This window comes from Malus sylvestris, chromosome 13 (genome assembly GCF_916048215.2).
Source record: "Malus sylvestris chromosome 13, drMalSylv7.2, whole genome shotgun sequence".
Classification (NCBI taxonomy): Eukaryota; Viridiplantae; Streptophyta; class Magnoliopsida; order Rosales; family Rosaceae; genus Malus; species Malus sylvestris.
Window position 1 is genome coordinate 10,577,958 of NC_062272.1, and position 21,649 is coordinate 10,599,606.

Consider the following 21,649-nt stretch of genomic DNA (forward strand, 5'->3'; position numbering starts at 1 on the left):
AGTCATGCCTTAGAACAATAAAAAAAAAATCAGATAATATATCTATACTACCGTTTTGATCTTTCTTACATTTCATCTTTAGTCATATTACGAGAGCATTCACAACGTTTCACAACAAAATCCTCATTCCTTAGAAATTTCTATAATTTTTTCGTTTGCTTATTTTACCTTTCACTTGTTTAAACTTGAAATGCAACCATTTACTTTCAAAACCAAGAACATACTTAAAACAGGGTTCGTATATCAGAGTACGTCACAAAAGTTGAAAAGACTGGAAAACTGAAGTCGTCCTGTGGTCTCATCTTGCCAAGACAAACTCACAGTTCACACTTTTTGCCTTTTTGGCCAAACCATAACACGCACTTCGAGCCTCGAAAACTCGTTCAAAAGTCTGCAAAATAAGAAACTTTTAAGCTTCACCCATGATGCACTCAATTGCTTGCTTGCAAATTCCCGTCATTGTTGCCTCAGGGCCATAAACCTGCATTGAGAAACGACGTCAGGCTTGCAGTTGAGAGCACGCAACTTAAGAATTTAAAGGTCTTCCAGGATAAGGATAAGGCTTGTTAATAACTGATATATGTCAAAACCAGAAAGTCATCACATACGTCAAGAGGAACTCCAAGTTCTTCTCCCAATGCGCGCATCTTTGCCAAACCAGTTTGATAGTTTGGACCACCCCTTCTCACAAAAATATGCATTCTTGCTGCTTTTAGCTTGGATTCCTTTGATATCACAAAAGAGAAATCATTTGAGCATACAAAACAAAATAAAACCAATTAGGCCAATCTCTCGTTTATGATATGAATGTCAAAATGTGGTGGTACCTTCTCCTTGAGGGCTCTAATAATTCCATTGAATGTAGCAGCTACGTCTGTGAAATTAGCTATGCCACCTCCAATTATAAGTGCTCTTTTACAACCATCTGGATCAGCTGTTGCACACTGCAATACAAGAGATTTTTATTGGCAATTAGTGTATGCCACATGTAATGGTTGCAACTTGAGTAGTCAGACGAAGTAAATATGAGTGGAAGGGTGTGTGTGAGAGAGAGAACGAGAGAAAGAAAGAGCTTTTCGTAAAAAGGAAAGCTTCTTACATCGATCACAACTCTTGCATACTGCAACACCTCTCCCTCATTTGGAGCTCCACTATACTCTGCATAATTTCCAAGTTCTGAAGCATAACCCAAATCTCCAACCTAATTCCCAAAAAGATGCCGGAACATTAGGACAGGCCATGGTGTGAGTTAAGGGTTCCCAATGTTCAAAGAAACAGAAGGGAGACACAATGAATTAAAGCCAAAAATGGAGATCCAAAGTTTTGAAAGGGCTGCTACAGGGACAGTAAAGCCATATGGTGGTAATAGATCAGGTTACTCACAGTATCAGCATAAATAACACTCGCACCGCCTCCAGCTACCATGGTCCAGATGCGTCCCTTTGGGTTCAACACAGTGAATTTTAAGGATGCACTTGTCTGCAACATATATGTTGGACTTTAGTTTGAGCAACTCTTAAAAAGTGCCACGGTCCTCATAGTAAATTGAAATATATCATAACAGTTCGGTTTTTACGTTTTCATCCAGAGAATGAATAAATGTTTCTGTAGGACTTAAGACTCTGCCAAAAGGCAATGGAAACTCCACGTTGCCCCATCTGAATAGTATTTAGAAATATCGTCAGAAGGACAAATCAAACTAAAAGTAGTAACAAGAAACAGGTAGTACTAAAGTTTGGAAAATCTTCAAGAGAAGCATACTTATTGAAGTTCTTGAAGGCAGCAGTGTCATCTAGCTCCCCCCTCATATCTAGTGGATAAGGTTCACCATCAACCAAGGTAAACGGGTTCATTTCCAGGAAACTAAAATCCAAATCTGCAAAAGAAAATCAGGAATGCGAACAACCTCAGCAACATGAGCATGTACCTAACTAATAATTACATAGCTAATCACAGTATTACACTGAACTATAGCATTTAGTAATCTATCTAAGGACATTGCGTACCCTGGAATACAGCAAATACGCCCTTTATGAAATCTCCAATTTTGCCTCTGACCTGTAACAGCACAATACATTAAGCATATGCCCTAAAACCGACAAAAAACTTGAATGCGCAGAGCACAGTTGAAATAAAATGACGATATTCAAATGGATTCACAAGAAATATAGCAAAAAAAAACTGGTTCCCTTTGCACTAACAGACTTCAATCTACAATTGTATCTTAACGTTATAGTGCAAGAAGTAAAACATATTATTCTCCAGTGGTTTGGTTTCGTATTCACACTCGAACAGTCCATGTCCGTGTTGCGAGCCTAAACATATATGCTCAGGTTGATTCTTATAACAACGCATTAACTTGCAAGAACTGAAGTTCGAGCTTAACTTGGAAATGCACACAAAAGAACAGTATGAGTCTATGACACACACCTCCAATGGAAGAGTGGCAATCAGTGGAGCACAAGCATCATTCGTCATAGGCTTCTCGGTCGGAAGAAATATAGTCTTAACCTGCACAACATCAAAAACAAACATCATAGTAAATTACCACCTAAAACCAAGCAGAAAACACCATCCTAATTCCAACACTCAAAACAAACACAAATTGACAATACCTTGTCCCAATTCTCTTCAATTTCGATCCCTCCACACTCCGAAAAGCTCACGGTTGATCCGAGCCTTTCGGACACAATCGAGAGGTAAAATTCTTGATCATGGGGCATGAACGGCTCCACTATAAACGTCGTGATCGGCGCCTTGCATCCTCCCATCTCAACCTTTTCCAAAATTTACACAAAACCCATCAAACAAAACATCCAAAAATCCAATCTCAAAATCTCGGGTTACCAAAAAACGATTCAAATCATACGAAATGGGATTCGATTACCTCCTTACCGAGTCGCTGCTTGACGAACTCGGCGACCTGAGCCATGTCCAAGTTCAGGGCGACGAGGCCGCTCTTCCCGCGCTTCCCGAACAGCATGTCGGGCTTCACCACGAGGCGCGTAGACGACAGCCATGTATGCTCGTTCGACAACTCGGAGAAGTCCGTCGACTCGGTCACCAGAGCTGAGTTGATCTGGAGCTCGATTCCGGCGAGTCGTTTCAGGTGCTGTTTGAGCAGCCTCTTGGAGTCGTACTCTCTGATCTTCTTGCGGGCCATCGGGTCGGGTTTTGTTGGATCACGCTGGCGTCGCCGGAGACGGAGAAGTCAAGTCGGGTCGGGTCGGGGTCTGGTGTTGTGTGGTGGATTGGAGTGGCAAATGATGTTTTATTGGGTATGGGAAGTGCGCAGTTGGCACTTGGCAGGTGGGCTGATGGTGAGTGTGCTGCTATATTTGGATTAGATTATGAAGGCACACGCGCGGAAATGGTTCACGACGGCACGCGCCAGTGGAGTGGTTAGAATGGAATGCATGAAGTGTGGCGCGTATTCTTACATGTGGTTGTTGGCAAGGCATGGGAAGCTTAGCGGGTACTTTAAGGCTGATTCTGTCATTTTCTTGGAAGATCAGTTCAACGATTTTCAACAACAATGATTTGTATGGGTGATTTGTATGGGCGATTTGTATAGGCGATTGATTCCTAATCGTTGATGTGGTTGAGCACATCAATGTTTTTTTATTAAGAAAAAATTAGGTTCACATTTTTTTTTTTTTTACTCCATTAATTAAAAGAAAAACTAATGAAAATAGCTTCAAAACTTTGAGTTTTAACCAAAAACTACCAACTAACTTTATTTAATGATAAAGACAAGAGAAAGAAAAAAAATAAAAAAAATACATAACAAAAATTTGGTGCGGCCCTACTTACTACGCCAAGCAAGTATCTAAAGCATTATGTCTGTAACAATAGAGTATCCTCAAATACATACCAAACCTATAATCTTTCACGGTGATATAAAGTCCAATAACATTCTTCTTGACCACAAGTTTGAATCCCGTGTTAGAATTTCTATAAAAGAGACTCCTCACCCTCACAATGAAGAGGAGTCTCCTCATCCCCAGAGGCCTCACCTCCCCTCTCATATTCAGAGCAAATCTCTCATCCTCTCAATCCTCTCACAAACAGAGAAATACAATATCAGTGTGGACGTAGCCTAAACATTGGGGTGAACCACGATACATATTGTGTTATTTACATTTCTTGCAGATTCACAGTCAGATTTACATTGTTCCAAGACCTCTGGTTTTGTGCATCAACATTTGGCGCCGTCTGTAGGAAACGACACGAAAAGCTATGTTAGTTCTTTTTCATTTTTTCATCTCACCACCATGAATCTGCAAAATCACAAAAACCCAAAACAAAGATAAACAAACGCTTCCAAATCCAAATTCCAGATTATGATCTCACTCATTCCCACTCCCTCTCTCATCCACCGCACAAGCTCCGCCGTCGTCTTCCTCTTCCCTATCCAAACCCAACAAGGGTGCACCCTAGCAATAGCACCAGCCCCTTCAGGACCCGATGCTCTTCTGCTGGCTAGGGCTTGCAGGAGGCACCCAAGTCCTTCGATGAGAGGAAGCTGAGCTCCGATCTCTACTCGTCGGTGCCATCCCAGGCGGAAAGAGAGGGACGGAGGGTGGAGAATGTCGAAGGCGATGGGTGTGGCGCGACAGGGTCTCAAAGCTCTCAAACAATCCAACTTTCTCAAGGCTTTGCAGTCCGAGATACAATACAAACTTTCCTCTAATCCCTTTCAGGAAAGAGGAAGCTCTTCGTTGGGTGATTTTGTGGTGGAGTGGGATTCACCACGATCCCAAGATGTGGTTTTGATGAGGAAATTTGAGAGCGGTGAGGAGGTTGTTGTTTCTGCTTTGTTGGGTCCCTTTCACTCTAAGGAAGACTCTGTTGAAAAATACAACGAGTATCTAGGGGAAACTTTGATGAAGGTATGTGTGAAGAAGCCTGGTTTGAGCTCAATGCTGCAGTTCGATTGCAGTGTTTTTGAGATTATCGGTTCTGGGTCCGTATTCAACATCCATAATGCCCATATTCTTCAACCATCAGCTGGTCTTGGCCCTTCTGTCTACAGAGGCCCCGCATTCAGATGGAGATATCTCAGCATGCATCAAGACCATATCTCTCTCTACTCAAACAGTGCGGGAAAAGCTGGTGAGGAATCTGGTTCCGCCTCCGCCAAGCAGCAAAGATCCTGGCCTCTGCTGAGATGAGCTCTTTTAGTACCCGACTCTACTCGCGCCGATGGTCGTGGACACCGTGCTCTCTGTGGTGGACCCCTTGAAGCTCGATCTCGTTAATGGTGGGCTTTTCACCGGAGGATGGGCTAAACGTGGGTTGTAGAATGATGTTGTTCAGAGAATATTTTAGAAAAAGCATTAAAGGAAGAAGATAAAAAGAAAAAATAGGTCTGGAGGTGGAAAGAGACAGAGAGAGGTGCAGCAGAAAAGAGAAAAGAATGAAGCAAAAGCAAAGCAGAAAAGCAAAAGCAAATCAGAAAGAAAAGCAGAAAAGCAGTGGGAAACAAAGCAAAAAAACAGAAACAAAAGCGAAAGCAAAGCATAAAAAACCGAGAAAAGCCAGAAAGCAAAAGAGAGGCTTTCCTCTGCGATAGCACATGGCGACACAGCAAAAGCAAGGAATATACACCCCACCAGAATGATCTGATTTACTTTCCTTATTTTTTAATGATGTAATTTATTTTTCGTATATTTCGGAGATATCTATATAACCCCATTAGAGGGTAATAAAAAAAATAAAAAAAACGGCAAGCCCAAAATAATAGGCTGCAATGTTATGTGAAGGGCGAAGGCCCATACGCCCAAAAGAATTAGGCCATATGGCTCCAAATTTATTCGGCACCCTGGCGCTATTATCACCAACTAGGTCATCAAAAGTACGCCCAGTACTTCCAAATTTATTCGGCACCATGCCGCTATTATCACCAACCAGGTGATCAAAAGTACGTCCAGTACTCCAAAATTATTCGGCAGCTTGCCGCTATTACCACCAACCAGGTGATCAAAAGTACGCCAGTACTCCAAAATTAATCGGCACTCTGCCGTTATTATCACCAACCAAGTGATCCAAAGTACGCCCAGTACTCCACAATTAATCGGCAACCTGCCGCTATTATCACCAACCAGGTGATCAAAAGTACTTGAGTACTCCAAAATTATACATGAGCATCACTCATGTCAATCATACATAAACATTCATGACCATCATTCATGTTGAGCATCACTCATGTCAACATTCATGAGCATCACTTAAGTCAACATCCATGAGCATCACTCATGTCAATCAACATAAACATTCATGAGCATCACTCATGTCAATCAGCTTCGAAAGCTTCATTTACAGAGCTCCAGCTTCAAAAGCTTCATTTACAAAGCTTTAGCTTCAAAAGCTTCACTTGCAAAACTTCACCTACAAAGCTTTAGTGCAAGGTATACAAATACCACATCCGAACAACCGACAATTCGGTCTATACATGGATTCAACTTGAAGTCTTCAGCCAACAGACCCTATTGACTGAAGACTTGGAGGACTACATTAAGTACCATATTCCATATATTGGACCTCAACTGGGCCTCATGAAAAATACTTGGGAGACTTAGCCCATTATTTATGTACTAAGGAGCAAGCCCTTATTCTATAAAATGGACTCCCTCACTTTCATTAGAGAGCCCTTTATTCTATAAAATGGACTCCATCACTTCGGCCCATACATGGATTCAACTTGAAGTCTCCAGCCAACAGACCCTATTGACTGAAGATTTGGGGGACTACATTATGTACCATATATTGGGCCTCAACTGAGCCTTATGAAAAATACTTAGGGGACTTAGCCCATTATTTATGTACTGAGGAACGAGTCCTTATTCTATAAAAGGAACTCCCTCACTTTCATTAGAGAGCACCCATTATTCATGTACTGAGGAGCAAACCCTTATTTTATAAAAGGGACTCTTTCACCTTCATTAGAGAGCATCACCACCAGCTGAGCAACCGGCTCGCCGCGAGCATCACTCATAACCCATCACTTATGTATTGAGAAACGAGCTCTTATTCTATAAAAATGACTCCCTCACCATCATTAGAGAGCATCGCTGCCTACTCAGCAACCGCATCGCCGCGAGCATCACTCCTAACCCATCATTTATGTATTGAGGAGCGAGTCATTATTCTATAAAAGGGACTCCCTCACCATCATTAGAGAGCATCGCCGTCTGCTGAGCAACCGCATCGCCGTGAGCATTAACTCTAGCCCATCATTTATGTATTGAGAAGCGAACCCTTATTCTATAAAAGTGACTCCCTCACTTTCATTAGAGAGCACCCATTATTCATTTACTGAGGAGTGAGCCCTTATTTTATAAAATGGAATCCTTCACCATCATTAGAAAGCATCGCCGCCTGCTGAGCAACTGTCTCGCCTCAAGCATCACTCCTAACTCATCACTTATGTATTGAGGAGCGAGCCCTTATTCTATAAAAGGGACTCCCTCACTTTCATTAGAGAGCACCCATTATTCATGTACTGAGGAGTGAGCCCTTATTTTATAAAAGGGACTCCATCACCATCATTAGAGAGTATCGCTGCCTGCTGAGCAACCACATCGCCGCGAGCATCACTTCTAACCCATCACTTATGTATTAAGGAGCGAACCATTATTCTATAAAAGGGACTCCCTCACCATTATTAGAGAACATCGCCACATGCTGAGCAACCGCCTCGCCGCGAGCATCGACTCTAGCTCACCATTTATGTATTGAGGAGTGAGCCCTTATTCTATAAAAGGGACTCCCTCACTTTCAAACTCCGCAAGCCGAGCCAACTAAGGCAACATAAGCCACAAGCAGAGCAGTCTCGCAACATGTGCTACTTCTAGTTGAGCATCACTTCAGATTGAGCACCGCCTCATATCGAGTATCAGTTCAAGATGACATCTAGTTACTTCGGCCCACACATGGACTGAATTTCAAGTCTCCAGCCAAAAGACTCTCTTGACTGAAGACTTGGGGGACTACTGTTTGTACCATACTTATGGCCTCCGTATTTAGACCTCGTATAAATACTCGGGGGACTCAAATGTAATTATATAATAAAGGAAATGGCAAATATGTAATAAGTGAGGAGCCCTTATTCTATAAAAGGGACTCCTCACCCTCACAATGAGGAGGAGCCCCCTCACCCCTAGAGGCCTCACCTCCCCTCTCATATTCAGAGCAAAACTCTCACCCTCTCAATCCTCTCACAAACAGAGAAATACAATATCAGTATGGACGTAGCCCAAACATTGGGGTGAACCACGATACATCTTGTGTTATTTACATTTCTTGCAGATTCACAATCAGATTTACGTTGTTCCAAGACCTCCGGTTTTGTGCATCAACAAAAATCATATTCATTTTCAATTTTTGATCAAGATTCTTGGGTATTAATAACATCATTAATTATTTGAATAATAAAATATTTTTATTTTTAAATATATTCATTTAGTGTTAAAAATGTTACAATTAGTATATTTATATTTATGGCCAAATTTTTTATCATATATTTTTATTTTTAGTTTGTACCTATTTTTAATTTGCAAATATTTTTTAATTTGTACCAATTTTCTTTTCATCCATATATTATTTTCTTTTTGTGCCCAATTTTTTAAAGTTTTATTTGTGTTTGTACCCATGTGTATACCGTCACGTGACATTGTATATTTAATCAATAATAGAAAAATTACATATGGTATGTTTATGTTTTATGCCTAAACTTTGTATCATATATTTATATTTTTAGTTTGTACCCACTTTTAATTTGCAACATTTTTTTGTTATAATGTACCCATTCTTCTTTATTAATTTTCATTTTAGTTTTTATAATGTACCCATTCTTCTTTATTAATGCACCACTTTGTTATATGTGAAATGTACCTGTTGATGCACAAAACCGGAGGTCTTGGAACAACATAAATCCGACCGTGAATCTGCAAGAAAGTAAATAACACAAGATGTATCGTGGTTCACCCCAATGTTTGGGCTACGTCCACACTGATATTGTATTTCTCTAAGAGGATTGTGAGGGAGAGAGCCTTTGTAATGTGAGTGAAGCTTTGAGAGGATGAGGGGGCTTGCTCTGAATATGAGAGCCCATCCCCATTGTGAAGGTGATGAGTACCTTTTATAGAATAAGGGCTCCTCACTTATTACATATTTGTCCATTCCTTTATTACATAATTACATTTAAGTTCCCCGAGTATTTATACGAGATCTAAATACGGAGGCCCTAAGTATGGTACAAACAGTAGTCCCTTAAGTCTTCAGTCAAGAGAGTCTTTTGGCTGGAGACTTGAAATTCAGTCCATCTGTGGGCCGAAGTAACTAGATGTCATCTTGAACTGATACTCGATATGAGGCGGTGCTCAAAGTGAAATGATGCTCAACTAGAAATAACATATGTTGCGAGGCTGCTCAGTTTGTGGCTTATGTTGCCTTGATTGGCTCGGCTTGTGGCGTTGAAGGTGAGGGAGTCCCTTTTATAGAATAAGGGCTCACTCCTCAATACATGAATGATGGGCTAGAGTTGATGCTCGCGGCGAGGCGATCGCTTAGCTGGCGACGATACTCTCTAATGATGGTGAGGGAGTCCCTTTTATAGAATAAGGGCTCGCTCCTCAATACATGAATGATGAGCTAGAGTTAATGCTCGCAGCGAGGCGATTGCTCAGCTGGTAACGATGCTCTTTAATGAAGGTAAGGGAGTCATTTTTATAAAATAAGGGATCGCTCCTCAGTACATAAATAATGGGTGCTCTCTAATGAAAGTGAGGGAGTTCCTTTTATAGAATAAGAGTTTGCTCCTCAGTACATGAATAATGGGTGCTCTCTAATGATAGTGAGAGAGTCATTTTTATATAATAAGGGTTCGTTCCTCAGTACATAAATAATGGGCTAAGTCCCCCAAATATTTTTCATGACGCCCAGTTGAGGCCCAATATATGTTACATAATGTAGTCCCCCAAGTCTTCGGTCAATAGAGACTGTTGGCTGGAGACTTCAAATTCAATCCATGTATGGGCCGAAATGGCGATTGTTCGGAGACGGTCTTTGTAGACCATGCACTGAAGCTTTGTAGGTGAAGCTTTGCAAGTTGAAGCTTTTGAAGCTAGAGCTCTGTAAATGAAGCTTTTGAAGCTAGAGCTCTGTAAATGAAGCTTTCGAAGCTAGAGCTCTGTAAATGAAGCTTTTGAAGCTAGAGTTCTGTAAATGAGGTTTTTGAAGCTGATTGACATGAGTGATGCTCATGAATGTTTATGTTGATTGACATGAGTGATGCTCATGGATGTTGACATGAGTGATGCTTCATGAATGTTGACATGAATGATGGTCATGAATGTTTATGTATGATTGACATGAGTGATGCTCATGAAATGTTTATATATGATTGACATGAGTGATGCTCATGTATAATTTTAGAGTACTGGACGTACTTTTGATCACCTGGTTGATGATAATAGCGGCAGGCTGCCGAATAATTTTGGAGTACTGGGCATACTTTTGATCACCTAGTTGGTTGTATTTTGGGCTTATGGGTCTTCGCCCTCCACACAACATTCTAGCCCATTTATTTTGGGCTTTGCCGTTTTTTTTTTTAGTACCCTCTAATGGGGTTATACAGATGTCTCCGAAAAATAAGAAAAATAAATTACATCATTCTGGTGGGGTGTTTATTCCTTGCTTTTGCAGTGTCCCCATGTGCCTCCCTTTTGCTTTCTCTTTATTTTTCTTTCTTTTGGCAGATGACAGACAAGGGAATAATGTCATTTCCTTTTTTTGCTTTTGCTTTCATTTTCTCTTTTCTTTTTTGCTTTTGTTTCTCCCACTTCATTTCTTTGCCCACCCATGTTCCCCATCCCTGTCACAATGAGGAGCAACATGACGAGGAGGTTAACCCACAGCAGCCACGAGACTTAGCAGCAGGCGCCAATTAGGTCGGCTAGCAACACCAGCATGAGGAAATACGCCGAGGATGATGACGATGCTCGGCAGAGCTCAGCGAAGGTGTTGAAGAAGTTCCAGAAGGAGGTGCTGTCTTTGGGACTTTGTTCTTGACAGCAACTTTTGTCCCGTCGCTGAGAATCCCACTGTAAACAATACCGTACCCTCTTTCCCTAATCACATTCTCTTCACACAACTTATTCGTCGCCGCCTCCAGCTCCCTCAGAGTGTACCATCTATTTCCCCCATAGTTTTAGGGTCAAATTGGATCTCCCCGTCCGCCTGTACGAGCCATGGAAACCCGACGATTCTGAGTTGGCATCGGAGTCGGCATAGCTTTAGTGACGGTTGTCAGTGCATGACCGTGAACAGGGCTTGCATTTTTTGTAGGCTCCCTAGGCCTTCAATGCTATATCCTTGATCTGGGCAGTGAGGGCCTTGATGGCTTGCTTGGTCTTGGGAGTCCCGGCGACAGCGTCGTTGTTGTCGTCTTGGTGGTGGAGAGATCCATCGTTGAGCTGCTTGGAACAGGGTGGTAAATGGGGTCTGGTGGGTACACTCACGAAAAGACAAAGAGATGATATCTATAAAGACCCAAATTTCTTGGTGTAGTCTGTAGTGTTTCCAGAAACGTAGAGAGAGAAAGATAAGAGCTTTCTACCGAGAGACAGAGAGAGTGGTGTTCTTGGTTTTTGTGATTTTTTTTTTATGGGAAAGTTTTGGGTTGTTGGGTTTTTTTTGCAAATTTTGCAGATTCACGGTGGAGGTGAAAAAATGAAAGATAACTAACACAACTTTTCGTATCGTTTCCCACAGACGGCGCCAAATGTTGATGCACAAAACCGGAGGTCTTGGAACAACGTAAATCCGACCGTGAATCTGCAAGAAAGTAAATAACACAAGATGTATCGTGGTTCACCCCAATGTTTGGGCTACGTCCACACTGATATTGTATTTCTCTGAGAGGATTGTGAGGGAGAGAGCCTTTGTAATGTGAGTGAGGCTTGGAGAGGATGAGGGGGCTTGCTCTTAATATGAGAGCCCCTCCCCATTGTGAGGGTGAGGAGTCCCTTTTATAGAATAAGAGCTCCTCACTTATTACATAATTACATTTAAGTCCCTTGAGTATTTATACAATATCTAAATACGGAAGCCCTAAGTATGGTACAAATAGTACCTATTTTTTTGTAAAATGTACCAATTTTTTAACACTATGGATACATTCTTTTGCCATTTATTATTTTTTATTTTTACATAGTTTTTTTCCATTTATTAAATCAAAATGTTTGAATTTTTTTATTATAACCGTTTCTAATAGTATTATAATGAGGGATTTTAAATTTATAGGATTATAAATCTCAATGTACTACGTTAGTAGCACTTCATAGTCATTTTATAATTTATTAAGAGAATTGTTATTAGCGTTTAATAAATCTTATATACTCTTCACAAGTATATTTTTCTTTTTAATTATAGAAAGTTTGGAATGCAAAACGAGATGTTTGGAGTGCCAATAACAATTCTCTTCATCAAATGTATTTGCTAATAATTCTTACATTTTGTGGCACTCTAAGTTAGATTTATTAGAAGAGATCTTATAATTAAATCTAGTAAACAACAGTGGTTGAATAGAACTAATTTGGACAAATGATTGTTGTTTCAAAGCTCATCTCAATCCAACAAATGTAAAGATTCGATTCAATTCAATTTTGGCTTGTAAATAGGAGAAATTCTTGCACTAATTTACACCTTTTTGCCTATTTATATATCTAATTCTCCTTCTCCTTCTTCCCAAAAAAAAAAAAAAAAATTCCAATTCTCGATTAAGTTGTTCAGCTTTATGGTTAATGTAGTGCAAATGTAACTTACACGTGAATTCATATGAAAATCTCATGCTCATCATGTCATTAATTTAATGAATGATCAAACAATCAATCGAATCAAAAGTACTAAACCCAATTTAAATAACTCATGGTGTAAAATAAGAAAATTGAAATTTCATGACTCATTCCTTAAGTCTATCTAGTTACCATTCACAAAGTTAAGATAGCTAATCATTTAACTAGCCTGTTAAAACTTATTTTTTTCTGCATTTTTTTTGTTAAAATGGCCGAAGACCCTCATTTAGTGAGGCTGTTAGAGATGCTCTTACCTGTTTATTTTCATTCGTGAGTCGGGTTTACAAGGCCAAGCCCAACCCGAAATAAAAACGGGCCTGAAATTTTGAAGGAGACATAGAAGCCCGAATTATTGGCCATTGGCATTAAAACTCAGGTCGGAGAAAAACCGTACACTCTTTCCTACCACGCTGTGGACGGTCCCCGTCGTCGAAACTCCGTTCCAGTCTCAATCTCTCGCATATCACGGCTTGCTCTTCAAATCCTCCGTTGCTTGTTTTTCAACTTCTGGTAATTTCTTCAGATCACGCTTTCCATTCGATTCATTTGGCTCGAATTGTTTATTTCTTTGGATTTTTCCCTAATTTCTCAAATTTTCAATTGCTTTTCTGTCTGGTTAGTTCATTGATTCATTCCCTCGTGAATTTTCTTTCTGTCACTGGAATTTTAGGGCTTCATTGATCTTTATGTTGGTGCGATTTTACATCTGTGTTTCTTGTTTCTTTTATTTATTTATTTTTGGTTTTTTTTTTTTGGGGTTTTGAATTATAAATGTTTAACCAATGAGTATTTAGCTGTAATTGGGATTTGGGATTGATCTTCGTCTTACTTATAGCATATTCGTGTGCACATAATCCATTTAATTTATCATTAATTTTTCGTACATTTGTGTTTAGGAAGGAAAGCGGTGTAATGGGTTTGTGTTGTAATTTTTTTTTTTGTGTAGGATATTTAGTAGGCGAGATATGGATAAAGAGACCCCCAATATAAAGAAATGGATTGTGCTTTATCCGGTTTATATTAACTCGAAGAAAACTATGGCGGAAGGGAGACGAATCAGTGTCGCGAAAGCGTGCGAAGGTCCTACTTGTGCTGAGATTGCTGATTGTTGCAGCTACTTCAAACTCCCATTTGCAATTGAGGTTTGTTATTCCTACATTTGCACCATCTGTGTCGTAAGGTTTGTGTAGAAATGGGTGTAAGTTGTGCTAATATATGCGGCGTGTTTGACTACTGTAGATAGATAAGGCTTATCCGCGCGATTTCATGCAAATTGGGAGAGTGAGGGTCTTGCTTAAAAGGGAAGATGGAACTCCATATAATCCAGACATTACTTCCAGTAAGTGTTGCTTTATTATGACTGTACTTACCCTTAATTCTATAACCTTCTCAAAAGTATCTTAGTATTTGTTTTTGGTGAAACATCATAAATAATGTATCAGTTAATGCGAGATTTTAGGAGCGGATAGTTATAATTGTTTTCAACTAGCCCATTTGTCTTTCCTTGACTGCTTATAATCCATGGTGAGAGGGAATATTGTAGAGAGAATCTCAATTATTGAAATAAAACTTAACGTGGTAGCAAAGGTATCCGGTTAAATTAGTCTCTCTATACGAGCAAAAACTATTGTCATATTTGGCAGTGTCTCGCTGTTTTTCTCCTTTTCGACAAAATTTTCTAGAGTCCCACAAGTTTACTCTCACCTTATATCATAGTCTCCTAATCTGCGAGTAAAGCTATGAGCTGGGGTGGGTAATGGGGAATGAATAAGATATAGGGTTTAGAGATCCTTGTTTGTAACAATGTGGGCATATCCACTTTTTGCTGTGCTCATCTTTGAACAGTGGATGTTTAACATTGTCAACCTTTACAAAGATAGTTCAAGTCAGAATAACTTGGTTCTTGACTTTCATGTATTAATAGGGTCAAGTTTAGACAAATGGACTTTGTTTTTGAAGTTGTTTTAGTGAGCCCTTGCAAGGGATTCCTTGTCCGATTATGTCATTAACCCTACGAAGGGTGTCGCCGCGTTCTTCAACTCAACTGTTTGCGCTATTTACTTATTAAACAGAAAACAAAGATTTGTCCTTGATTTTGGTGTGTCTTTTGATTTGTATATATTGATTATTCGGTTTTGTTTTGACTAAATTGCAGGGAAACAGCTGATGCTGAAAGTTGCGGAGATGGTTCCCAGACATCCTGGGAGGACTAGGAAGCAGGAGCCCGCCACATCCACATCAAGTGCTGGACCTGCCAAATCTGGGAAACATGGAAAGAAAAAGAGATAGCTCCAGTCTCACAAATCACTCACTCTCAGCTTAGACATTTCATGTTGTATACCCTAGTTATGTTTGAAAATTCATACATGATATCAACCATCATGTTTGAGGACGATTCATTTGTTTTGGTTTGAACCCTTTTGGAAAGTTGGAGATCATTTTTCATGTCGCTTTTGCATTCATGGAAACAAAAACAAAAAACAAATGAAAAAAGTGAACGGCGTTCACTCATGAAAAAACATGTGCACGGGAATATTTCCGTTGGCATTATGCGAAAGAGCATTCACTCTTACATCTAAGGATCCAGTTTGATTCTCCCACCCCAATATCTCTTGTACAAAAAAGTGAGCATTTCCACCCGCTTGGTGGATTTGCTAATTGTGAATAGTAACTGTTGTTGAGCTGGAATTGGGGTTAGAATTGCCATGGCTGCTGCCAAGCTCAACCAGCCACGGCTTGGACTTGGAGGAGATGGGTGAGAAAGGGGGTTTGGAGTGGATTTTGGGTTTATTAGCATGTTCCATGGGTGGAAATGCCCTAATATACAGGCATAACATAAAAAGGTGACTCTGATGGTGACGATTTCTATCAACGGACTGAGTCTGATTCGATCATGTGCTTTGCTTGGACTTCTTTGTCTTTTTTGGCGTAGCAACTTGTTTTTATGTTTATCTCATGTAACATCTGTAATATCTTATTGTATCACTAAAATTTATGTTTGAACAAAAAAAAACATATAAAAGGGGTTAAAATGGGGAATTGCACAATATCCATGGTGTCACTAACTAACTGCTGTTAAAATAGAAACTGTAAATTACAGTGGCAAATTTCCAAAGAAACTACAGGGAAGGAACATTAGTTTTTCAATCTGATTTCTTCATGTTCACATAATGATTTGCTGCTTCTCCAAACAACTCTCTCACCTCTTGCAATTCCCTCTTACCTCACCCAACAAATGAAACCATCCAATTAAATTGTAATATTTTCTATTTGCGCATATTTCTCGGAAGACTGACCTGCTGCTTCCAGTTGCTTCTCAAGCTGTTGGCCCACGGTGTCGTTCTCGGCCTGCAGCTGAGCAATCCTCTTCAACTGAGCTTCCTCGCCTCCCTCCGACAACGGCAGCGCCGCCACCAATGCATCTAATTGCACCAATGAATATTAAATTTAATTAATAAAAAACAAATCAGATGTCACGTCATCAAACTCAAAGCCGACCTGCTTAGGCCATCTCCAACCAATCCGACCAGAGAGCCATAGGGCTAAAAATAGCACGAAATGACACGAAAACCGTCTCTAACCGAGGGCTAGGCCAAATGGCTTGTGGGCCCCACCAGGCCAAAATTGTGCAATCACACCAACCGATTGGCCTGAACCAGCCAGCCAACCAGTCACAGGCTGGCCCAAAATTCAAACCCCACGGCTACCTGACGCCAGGTGACCGTTGGATTTTAATTTTTTTTCCTATAACTACCTAAGCCATTAAACAACATTAAACAACACAATCTCCACCCTAGTACTACTTGGGGGAGTTATTCAAACTTAAACAACATGAAACTTAAAAAATTATCTAGTTTTCAAAAAAAAAAAAAAAAAAAATTTAAAAATTATCTTGAATCCAAATGTAAATTAGGCCCATCATATATTTTTGCACAAGCCTTCCTTGACCTATTTGGATCATCTTGGTCATCATCAGACTCTCTATCAATATAGCCATTTTGCTTATCCTCCACAATCATGTTGTATAATATGATGCACGACATCATAATGAAGTTCAATTTATCCGAAAAATTATTGAGATTATATCTCAAAAAATTATTGAGGTAGTTTAATTTAAGTAACCCTATTAATTTAGTTTAAATAATAAATTATGTTTGGCCTATGGCCTTTTGGCCATGATTTTTTGTTACATGGCTATGTTTGGTCTATAACCATTTGGCCCCCTCAATTGGAGATGGTAAGAAATATAGCATGTCACTATTCATTAAAATATTAAGTTATTGGAGAGCTATAGGGCTAAAGAGAGCCTTATGGCCCTCATTCAATTGGAGATGGCCTTATGCTTTCACTAGATAAGAACTCATGAGCTTGGGTTGCTTTGCGAACTCCATGTCACTGTTCAGAGTTGAGTTCTGATTGGGATTGAGATCCGGAGCCAGTATGGGTCTGGCTTCTGGGTAATTGGGGGAGATTCAGGCGCATCCCATTGCAATGTTCTGATGGTGGTGAAGGCAATTGTCGCGATCGTGTTCACCTTTTCTTGCAACTGGCTGATTGAGTCCATCACTTTAGTGTTTGTCCCCAAAACACAGGAAGCAACCATCTTCAAAGGAGAATATCCAGTAATACGGCCAAAGTTATGTAGTTTTAGCAAAGTTGAAGAAAGTTGAGATTCAATCATAAATCTAATTAGCAATATAAGGAGTAGCTTAACCTCTTATAAGCCATTACAAGGTTTATCCTTTCACCAATGTATAACTCTTTTACCTTCACATTCTCACAAAAATTACCCTCCTACTACCAGATGATGTGACAATTCGCATGTCATATGTTCGATCAATATTTAACAAGATAAAATCATTTATTAGAGTTCCCCTTCCGTTGAGAGATTATTTGAGGAATACCTTATAGTGTTTATTTTATAATTTTTTTCAACAGTTCAAACTGTCTATATTTTAGTACATTATTCATAAACTATTTATAAATAGATTAGACAAATTCAAAATTTTAAAGACATTTAATTTTAGTGAAGAAATAAATTGATATAGTTTTAAAAAAATAATTATTTGACCACATGGTTTCGGTTTTGGATATTTATGGGATATTTTTTTTAGATATAATGTTTGAGGAAAGATCTAAAGAATGAGGGTTGAATCGTTGAAATACGTGAAGTAGACTCTACTAAAATTCTATCAAATAAGCTTATTTGAAAAAGGTAATGTAGGGAGACCAAATTTTTTAAACCAAATGATGTGGTTGTAGATGATTGGATTATTAATTAATTGTCAATTAACATGTTTGTTTCTTATTGGTGGCACGTAATTTGGTTCTCAAATTTGGTTTAAAAAATTCGATCTCCCTAACATTACCCTTCAAAAAATCCCTTCATGAAAGGGGATTGTCATTTATTTATATCATGTTTCACATATTATTTGTCACATGATACAAGTATGTAGTAAGGCTCATATCACTCTAGTTTAAACTTAAACTCACTCCTTTATTTTATCTCCCTCCTCCCCTCTCCCTCCAAATCTATCTCTCTCTCTTCTTATTTCTCTCTCATTTTTTTTACTTTTTTGTCTCTCCTCCAATCCGCTATCTTCATTTTATCGGTTCTTTCTCTCACTCATTTTTCTCTCTATCTCCTCCGATCTTCTCTATTTTTTCTCTTTCCTTCAATCATCTCTTATTTTCTTTCCTCATCTCTCCTTTTTCTCCCTCTCTCCTCTTTCTCCCTCTCCTGCGATCCACTTTTTTTAGATTTATTTGTCTAGTTTAAGTCGTAAGATTTAAAAATTTTAAATTGCAAACCAATCAAGTTTTTGAGTCTTAAAAAAAATATTTTCAAGAAATGTTCTTAAAAAATGTTTTGAGAAATGATAAAAAAATTCAAATATGATACTAAACAGATCGTAAATTTGCAAACTAAATAATATATCATTAATAAGAATAAGCACGTTTATCAACGTTTAAGTAATAAATTAATCATCAACTTTCATATCTTTTTTCTAATTTTTTACAAATTTAATTTTTTTAATATTAACCTTTAATAAAATATATTTTCATATGAAAAAGTTAAAATGCATTCGTGCGTTAACTTATAAGCATAAGTGGCCACATTCAAGTGTAAAGTCACTCCCCATTCCAAACTTTAACCCTCGGGCACGTGGCAATCTCAGGAAGCCGCTTAAGGGAAATGACATTAATGCGCATGTGCAATCATAGCATCACGCGCGAGCGCATCAACGACAAACCCAAAAAGGAAACCAACTGAAGATTGAAGAACAAACGAACAGTGAAGACTCCGTGAGAGAGAGAAAGAGATGACGATGGGAACGACGACGACGACGCAGGCGTACGGCGAGCCGTGGTACTGGGACAACCGCTACGCCAACGAATCAGGGTCGTTCGATTGGTACCAAAAGTACCAATCTCTGGCTCCGCTGATCAATCTCTATGTCCCTCGCCATCCCAACCAACGCAACCGCATCCTTGTCGTCGGCTGCGGCAACTCAGGTACGTGCTCTGCCTTCTCCCTGCACCCGCACTCACCCGATCAGATCTCCCATTTGATTCACATTCCAAAGGAATTGGTTCCCAAAACGCAGCGTTTAGCGAGGGGATGGCTGATGATGGGTACGAGGAGGTGGTTAGTATTGACATTTCATCTGTGGTCATCCAAGCTATGCAGACCAAGTACTCGAATCGTCCGCACCTCAAATGTACGTATGTTTTTTTATCATTTAAATTTGATGTTTTTATGGCTTATTTATTTGTATTTTGGTTAATTTTCTCTTAATTTTGTTTATTAATAATTAATTAGATTTGCAAATGGATGTTCGAGATATGAGTGCTTTCGAAACTGCTTCCTTTGATGCAGTTGTTGACAAAGGTACTTCATTTTTCTTCGAATCGTAATTTGTTAATTATATTTTCAATACATTTTTTGTTACGAGCGATATTCTACTTTAAACTAATCTAAACTGCTAGTATTATTGGAAGTCGGTAGCACTTCCCCTCTAGGCAATGTGGCCACTCCCACGTCTACCTCTGCATTTGTTACAATTCAACATTGCCGTCCAAACATAATTGAAAATTCATTTTTGCGAAATAATGCTGATTTTGATTTTTTTCTCGCAGGAACTCTAGACTCTCTTTTGGTAAGTGCTGATAACCCGTCTGCTTCGTTCTTGTTTGTTTTATCTTTGTTGAGGATCTTTATTTATTTTTCTGTTGTATCGATTTTTTTTGTGCCAAGTGCGGAAGTAATTCGCGGCAAAATGCTACCGAGATGCTTGAGGAGGTTTGGAGGTGCGTTAAGACTGTTTAATCGGTAAATGGAATTGTTCTAAGCTTTTGGTTTTGTTTATTTTCTTGATTTCGTTCACCATATATTGAAGCAGTTGATACAAATTATAGGGTCCTCAAGGATAAAGGAGTCTACGTTCTGGTAATGTTGCTTGTTCTTTTGTTCTCTGCCTATGATTTCGATATACCTTCCCTTCCCCCTTCCAGCCTGCCCGCCCGCCCGCCCTCTTTTTTCGGATTCTTGTTTTGCATTTTGTGTGTATCCATAACTTGTCTCAAACATGCTGCTGCAGATCACATATGGTGCCCCGTTGTATCGTTTGCGTTTGTTGAGAGAGTCATGCTTGTGGATGATAAAACTCCATGTCATAGGTTTTGATTAAGTCCTAACTTTACTTGTAATGTCGTTTAGCAATAAAAATGTTTTGTGACGTTTGGTCTTTTTGTTAGATATTGACTGTTGATTTCTCTGTACCATGTATGCAGAGAAACTTTCCTGCGAAGATAAATCAGAACCTCCAATTTGGGATCTGACCAATCCTGTTCCTCTAAATGATGATGGAAGCTCAACGGAGGAATTGCTGGGAAACAACCCTGATGTCCACTATATTTACGTTTGTACGAAGGTTGGTAGAAAGAAATTTCCTATCTTAGCACTTTAGAAATTGCTTTTCAGTTGCTTATTACGAACATAAAAGACGTGGCTTTTCAGTTCTGATTCTTTAGTTTTGTGTACACACAGGAATGAGAGAAGTTTAGTTCTTTAAGATAGGTTTGAGGTGTACATGTGACTATAATTTGATTTCATTTCCCTTCTTGTTTTGGTCAGGATGATTCTTTGTAAGCCAGGCCTTCAGCATGAACTATCAGTCGATTGAGGAAGACGAGAATCTTCAACCTCGTACGATCCCTTTCCCTGTACCTGTATCATTACATATTATTGAAACTGATGATTACAGCTTCTACTATGTTGTCTGTATAATGCTGGACCATAAGCCGAGCGTCTAATTCGTCATAACTTGTCTGCAATTCTTTGATATCTTGAAGTTAATATATTGAAACTGGGAACACTAAACAATGTACGGTGAAGTATTTCATTATTTTCTACATGATTTTGACAGTGGAAAAAAATTATACGAAACTCTGTGCTGGTTTGGTTTCTTACTTGAGATGAGTTTCCGTAGTTACTACTCGGTTAACAAGAGCGGAAAACCCGACTCAGTAGTCAACGGAATGCCCAAAATTTAGCTGAGGTTTACAGTACAGGGGAGCCATGGCTGCCCTAACCCATGACTGCTGCAACTTGCAGTCGTGGCTTGTGATACGAGCATTTTATTTGGAGTAGGATTCTCTCCCCTCCTCTTCTTTTTGAACCGTCATGATTAAGCCGCTTAAGTTGAATTTTCAGTTAACAGCTTGTTCTTATCTTCAGTAGTAGTTGAGTTTTCAGTTACAAGATCTGGTGAAATTGACAGTGACTTGTT

General features: G+C 39.3%; 4 protein-coding genes and 1 pseudogene across 6 annotated transcripts; 3 read left to right on the top strand and 2 right to left on the bottom strand.

The window, feature by feature from the left end:
- Positions 1 to 175: 175 nt before the first annotated feature.
- Positions 176 to 3,308, bottom strand: LOC126595116 (ATP-citrate synthase alpha chain protein 2-like). 3 transcript variants are annotated; one of them, XM_050261479.1, is made up of 11 exons: positions 2,888 to 3,307; positions 2,616 to 2,777; positions 2,431 to 2,511; positions 2,007 to 2,058; positions 1,762 to 1,876; positions 1,577 to 1,658; positions 1,384 to 1,479; positions 1,100 to 1,201; positions 828 to 944; positions 609 to 725; positions 176 to 481 (listed from the first exon to the last, which is right to left on the bottom strand). In XM_050261479.1, the coding sequence occupies exons 1-11, from the start codon at positions 3,161 to 3,163 to the stop codon at positions 410 to 412; spliced, it is 1,272 nt and encodes a 423-aa protein (XP_050117436.1). In that variant the 5' UTR covers positions 3,164 to 3,307; the 3' UTR covers positions 176 to 409. The 3 variants fall into 3 exon arrangements, with proteins under 3 accessions (XP_050117436.1, XP_050117437.1, XP_050117438.1); XM_050261480.1 differs by lacking the exon at positions 1,384 to 1,479 and having other exon boundaries at positions 2,888 to 3,308; XM_050261481.1 differs by lacking the exons at positions 1,100 to 1,201; positions 1,384 to 1,479 and having other exon boundaries at positions 2,888 to 3,308.
- Positions 3,309 to 4,589: 1,281 nt separating this feature from the next.
- On the top strand, positions 4,590 to 5,174 carry LOC126595235 (uncharacterized). The gene has a single exon (XM_050261601.1). It carries the CDS (start codon positions 4,590 to 4,592, stop codon positions 5,172 to 5,174), a length of 585 nt encoding a protein of 194 aa, XP_050117558.1.
- Positions 5,175 to 13,202: 8,028 nt separating this feature from the next.
- Positions 13,203 to 15,302, top strand: LOC126595128 (signal recognition particle 19 kDa protein-like). The gene is made up of 4 exons (XM_050261505.1): positions 13,203 to 13,367; positions 13,804 to 13,999; positions 14,097 to 14,196; positions 15,013 to 15,302. The coding sequence occupies exons 2-4, from the start codon at positions 13,823 to 13,825 to the stop codon at positions 15,144 to 15,146; spliced, it is 411 nt and encodes a 136-aa protein (XP_050117462.1). The 5' UTR covers positions 13,203 to 13,367; positions 13,804 to 13,822; the 3' UTR covers positions 15,147 to 15,302.
- A 698-nt stretch (positions 15,303 to 16,000) lies between these two features.
- On the bottom strand, positions 16,001 to 17,421 carry LOC126595129 (mediator of RNA polymerase II transcription subunit 21-like; annotated as a pseudogene).
- Positions 17,422 to 19,082: 1,661 nt separating this feature from the next.
- LOC126595124 (uncharacterized) lies at positions 19,083 to 21,306 on the top strand. Its single transcript, XM_050261496.1, has 9 exons — positions 19,083 to 19,373; positions 19,466 to 19,579; positions 19,681 to 19,749; positions 19,998 to 20,017; positions 20,116 to 20,168; positions 20,277 to 20,307; positions 20,459 to 20,537; positions 20,652 to 20,791; positions 20,995 to 21,306. The coding sequence occupies exons 1-9, from the start codon at positions 19,181 to 19,183 to the stop codon at positions 21,007 to 21,009; spliced, it is 714 nt and encodes a 237-aa protein (XP_050117453.1). The 5' UTR covers positions 19,083 to 19,180; the 3' UTR covers positions 21,010 to 21,306.
- The last annotated feature ends 343 nt before the right edge of the window (positions 21,307 to 21,649 follow it).

Coding starts and splice junctions, on each gene's coding strand:
- LOC126595128 (XM_050261505.1), top strand. CDS start 13,823: ATGGATAAAGAGACCCCCAATATAAAGAAATGGATTGTGCTTTATCCG. Junction 14,000..14,096: donor AACTCCCATTTGCAATTGAG/GTTTGTTATTCC, acceptor TGACTACTGTAG/ATAGATAAGGCTTATCCGCG. Junction 14,197..15,012: donor TAATCCAGACATTACTTCCA/GTAAGTGTTGCT, acceptor ACTAAATTGCAG/GGAAACAGCTGATGCTGAAA.
- LOC126595124 (XM_050261496.1), top strand. CDS start 19,181: ATGACGATGGGAACGACGACGACGACGCAGGCGTACGGCGAGCCGTGG. Junction 20,169..20,276: donor ATGCTTGAGGAGGTTTGGAG/GTGCGTTAAGAC, acceptor TACAAATTATAG/GGTCCTCAAGGATAAAGGAG. Junction 20,308..20,458: donor ATAAAGGAGTCTACGTTCTG/GTAATGTTGCTT, acceptor ATGCTGCTGCAG/ATCACATATGGTGCCCCGTT.
- LOC126595235 (XM_050261601.1), top strand. CDS start 4,590: ATGTCGAAGGCGATGGGTGTGGCGCGACAGGGTCTCAAAGCTCTCAAA.
- LOC126595116 (XM_050261479.1), bottom strand. CDS start 3,163: ATGGCCCGCAAGAAGATCAGAGAGTACGACTCCAAGAGGCTGCTCAAA. Junction 2,059..2,430: donor TTGCCACTCTTCCATTGGAG/GTGTGTGTCATA, acceptor GTGCTGTTACAG/GTCAGAGGCAAAATTGGAGA. Junction 945..1,099: donor ATGCAAGAGTTGTGATCGAT/GTAAGAAGCTTT, acceptor CTTGTATTGCAG/TGTGCAACAGCTGATCCAGA.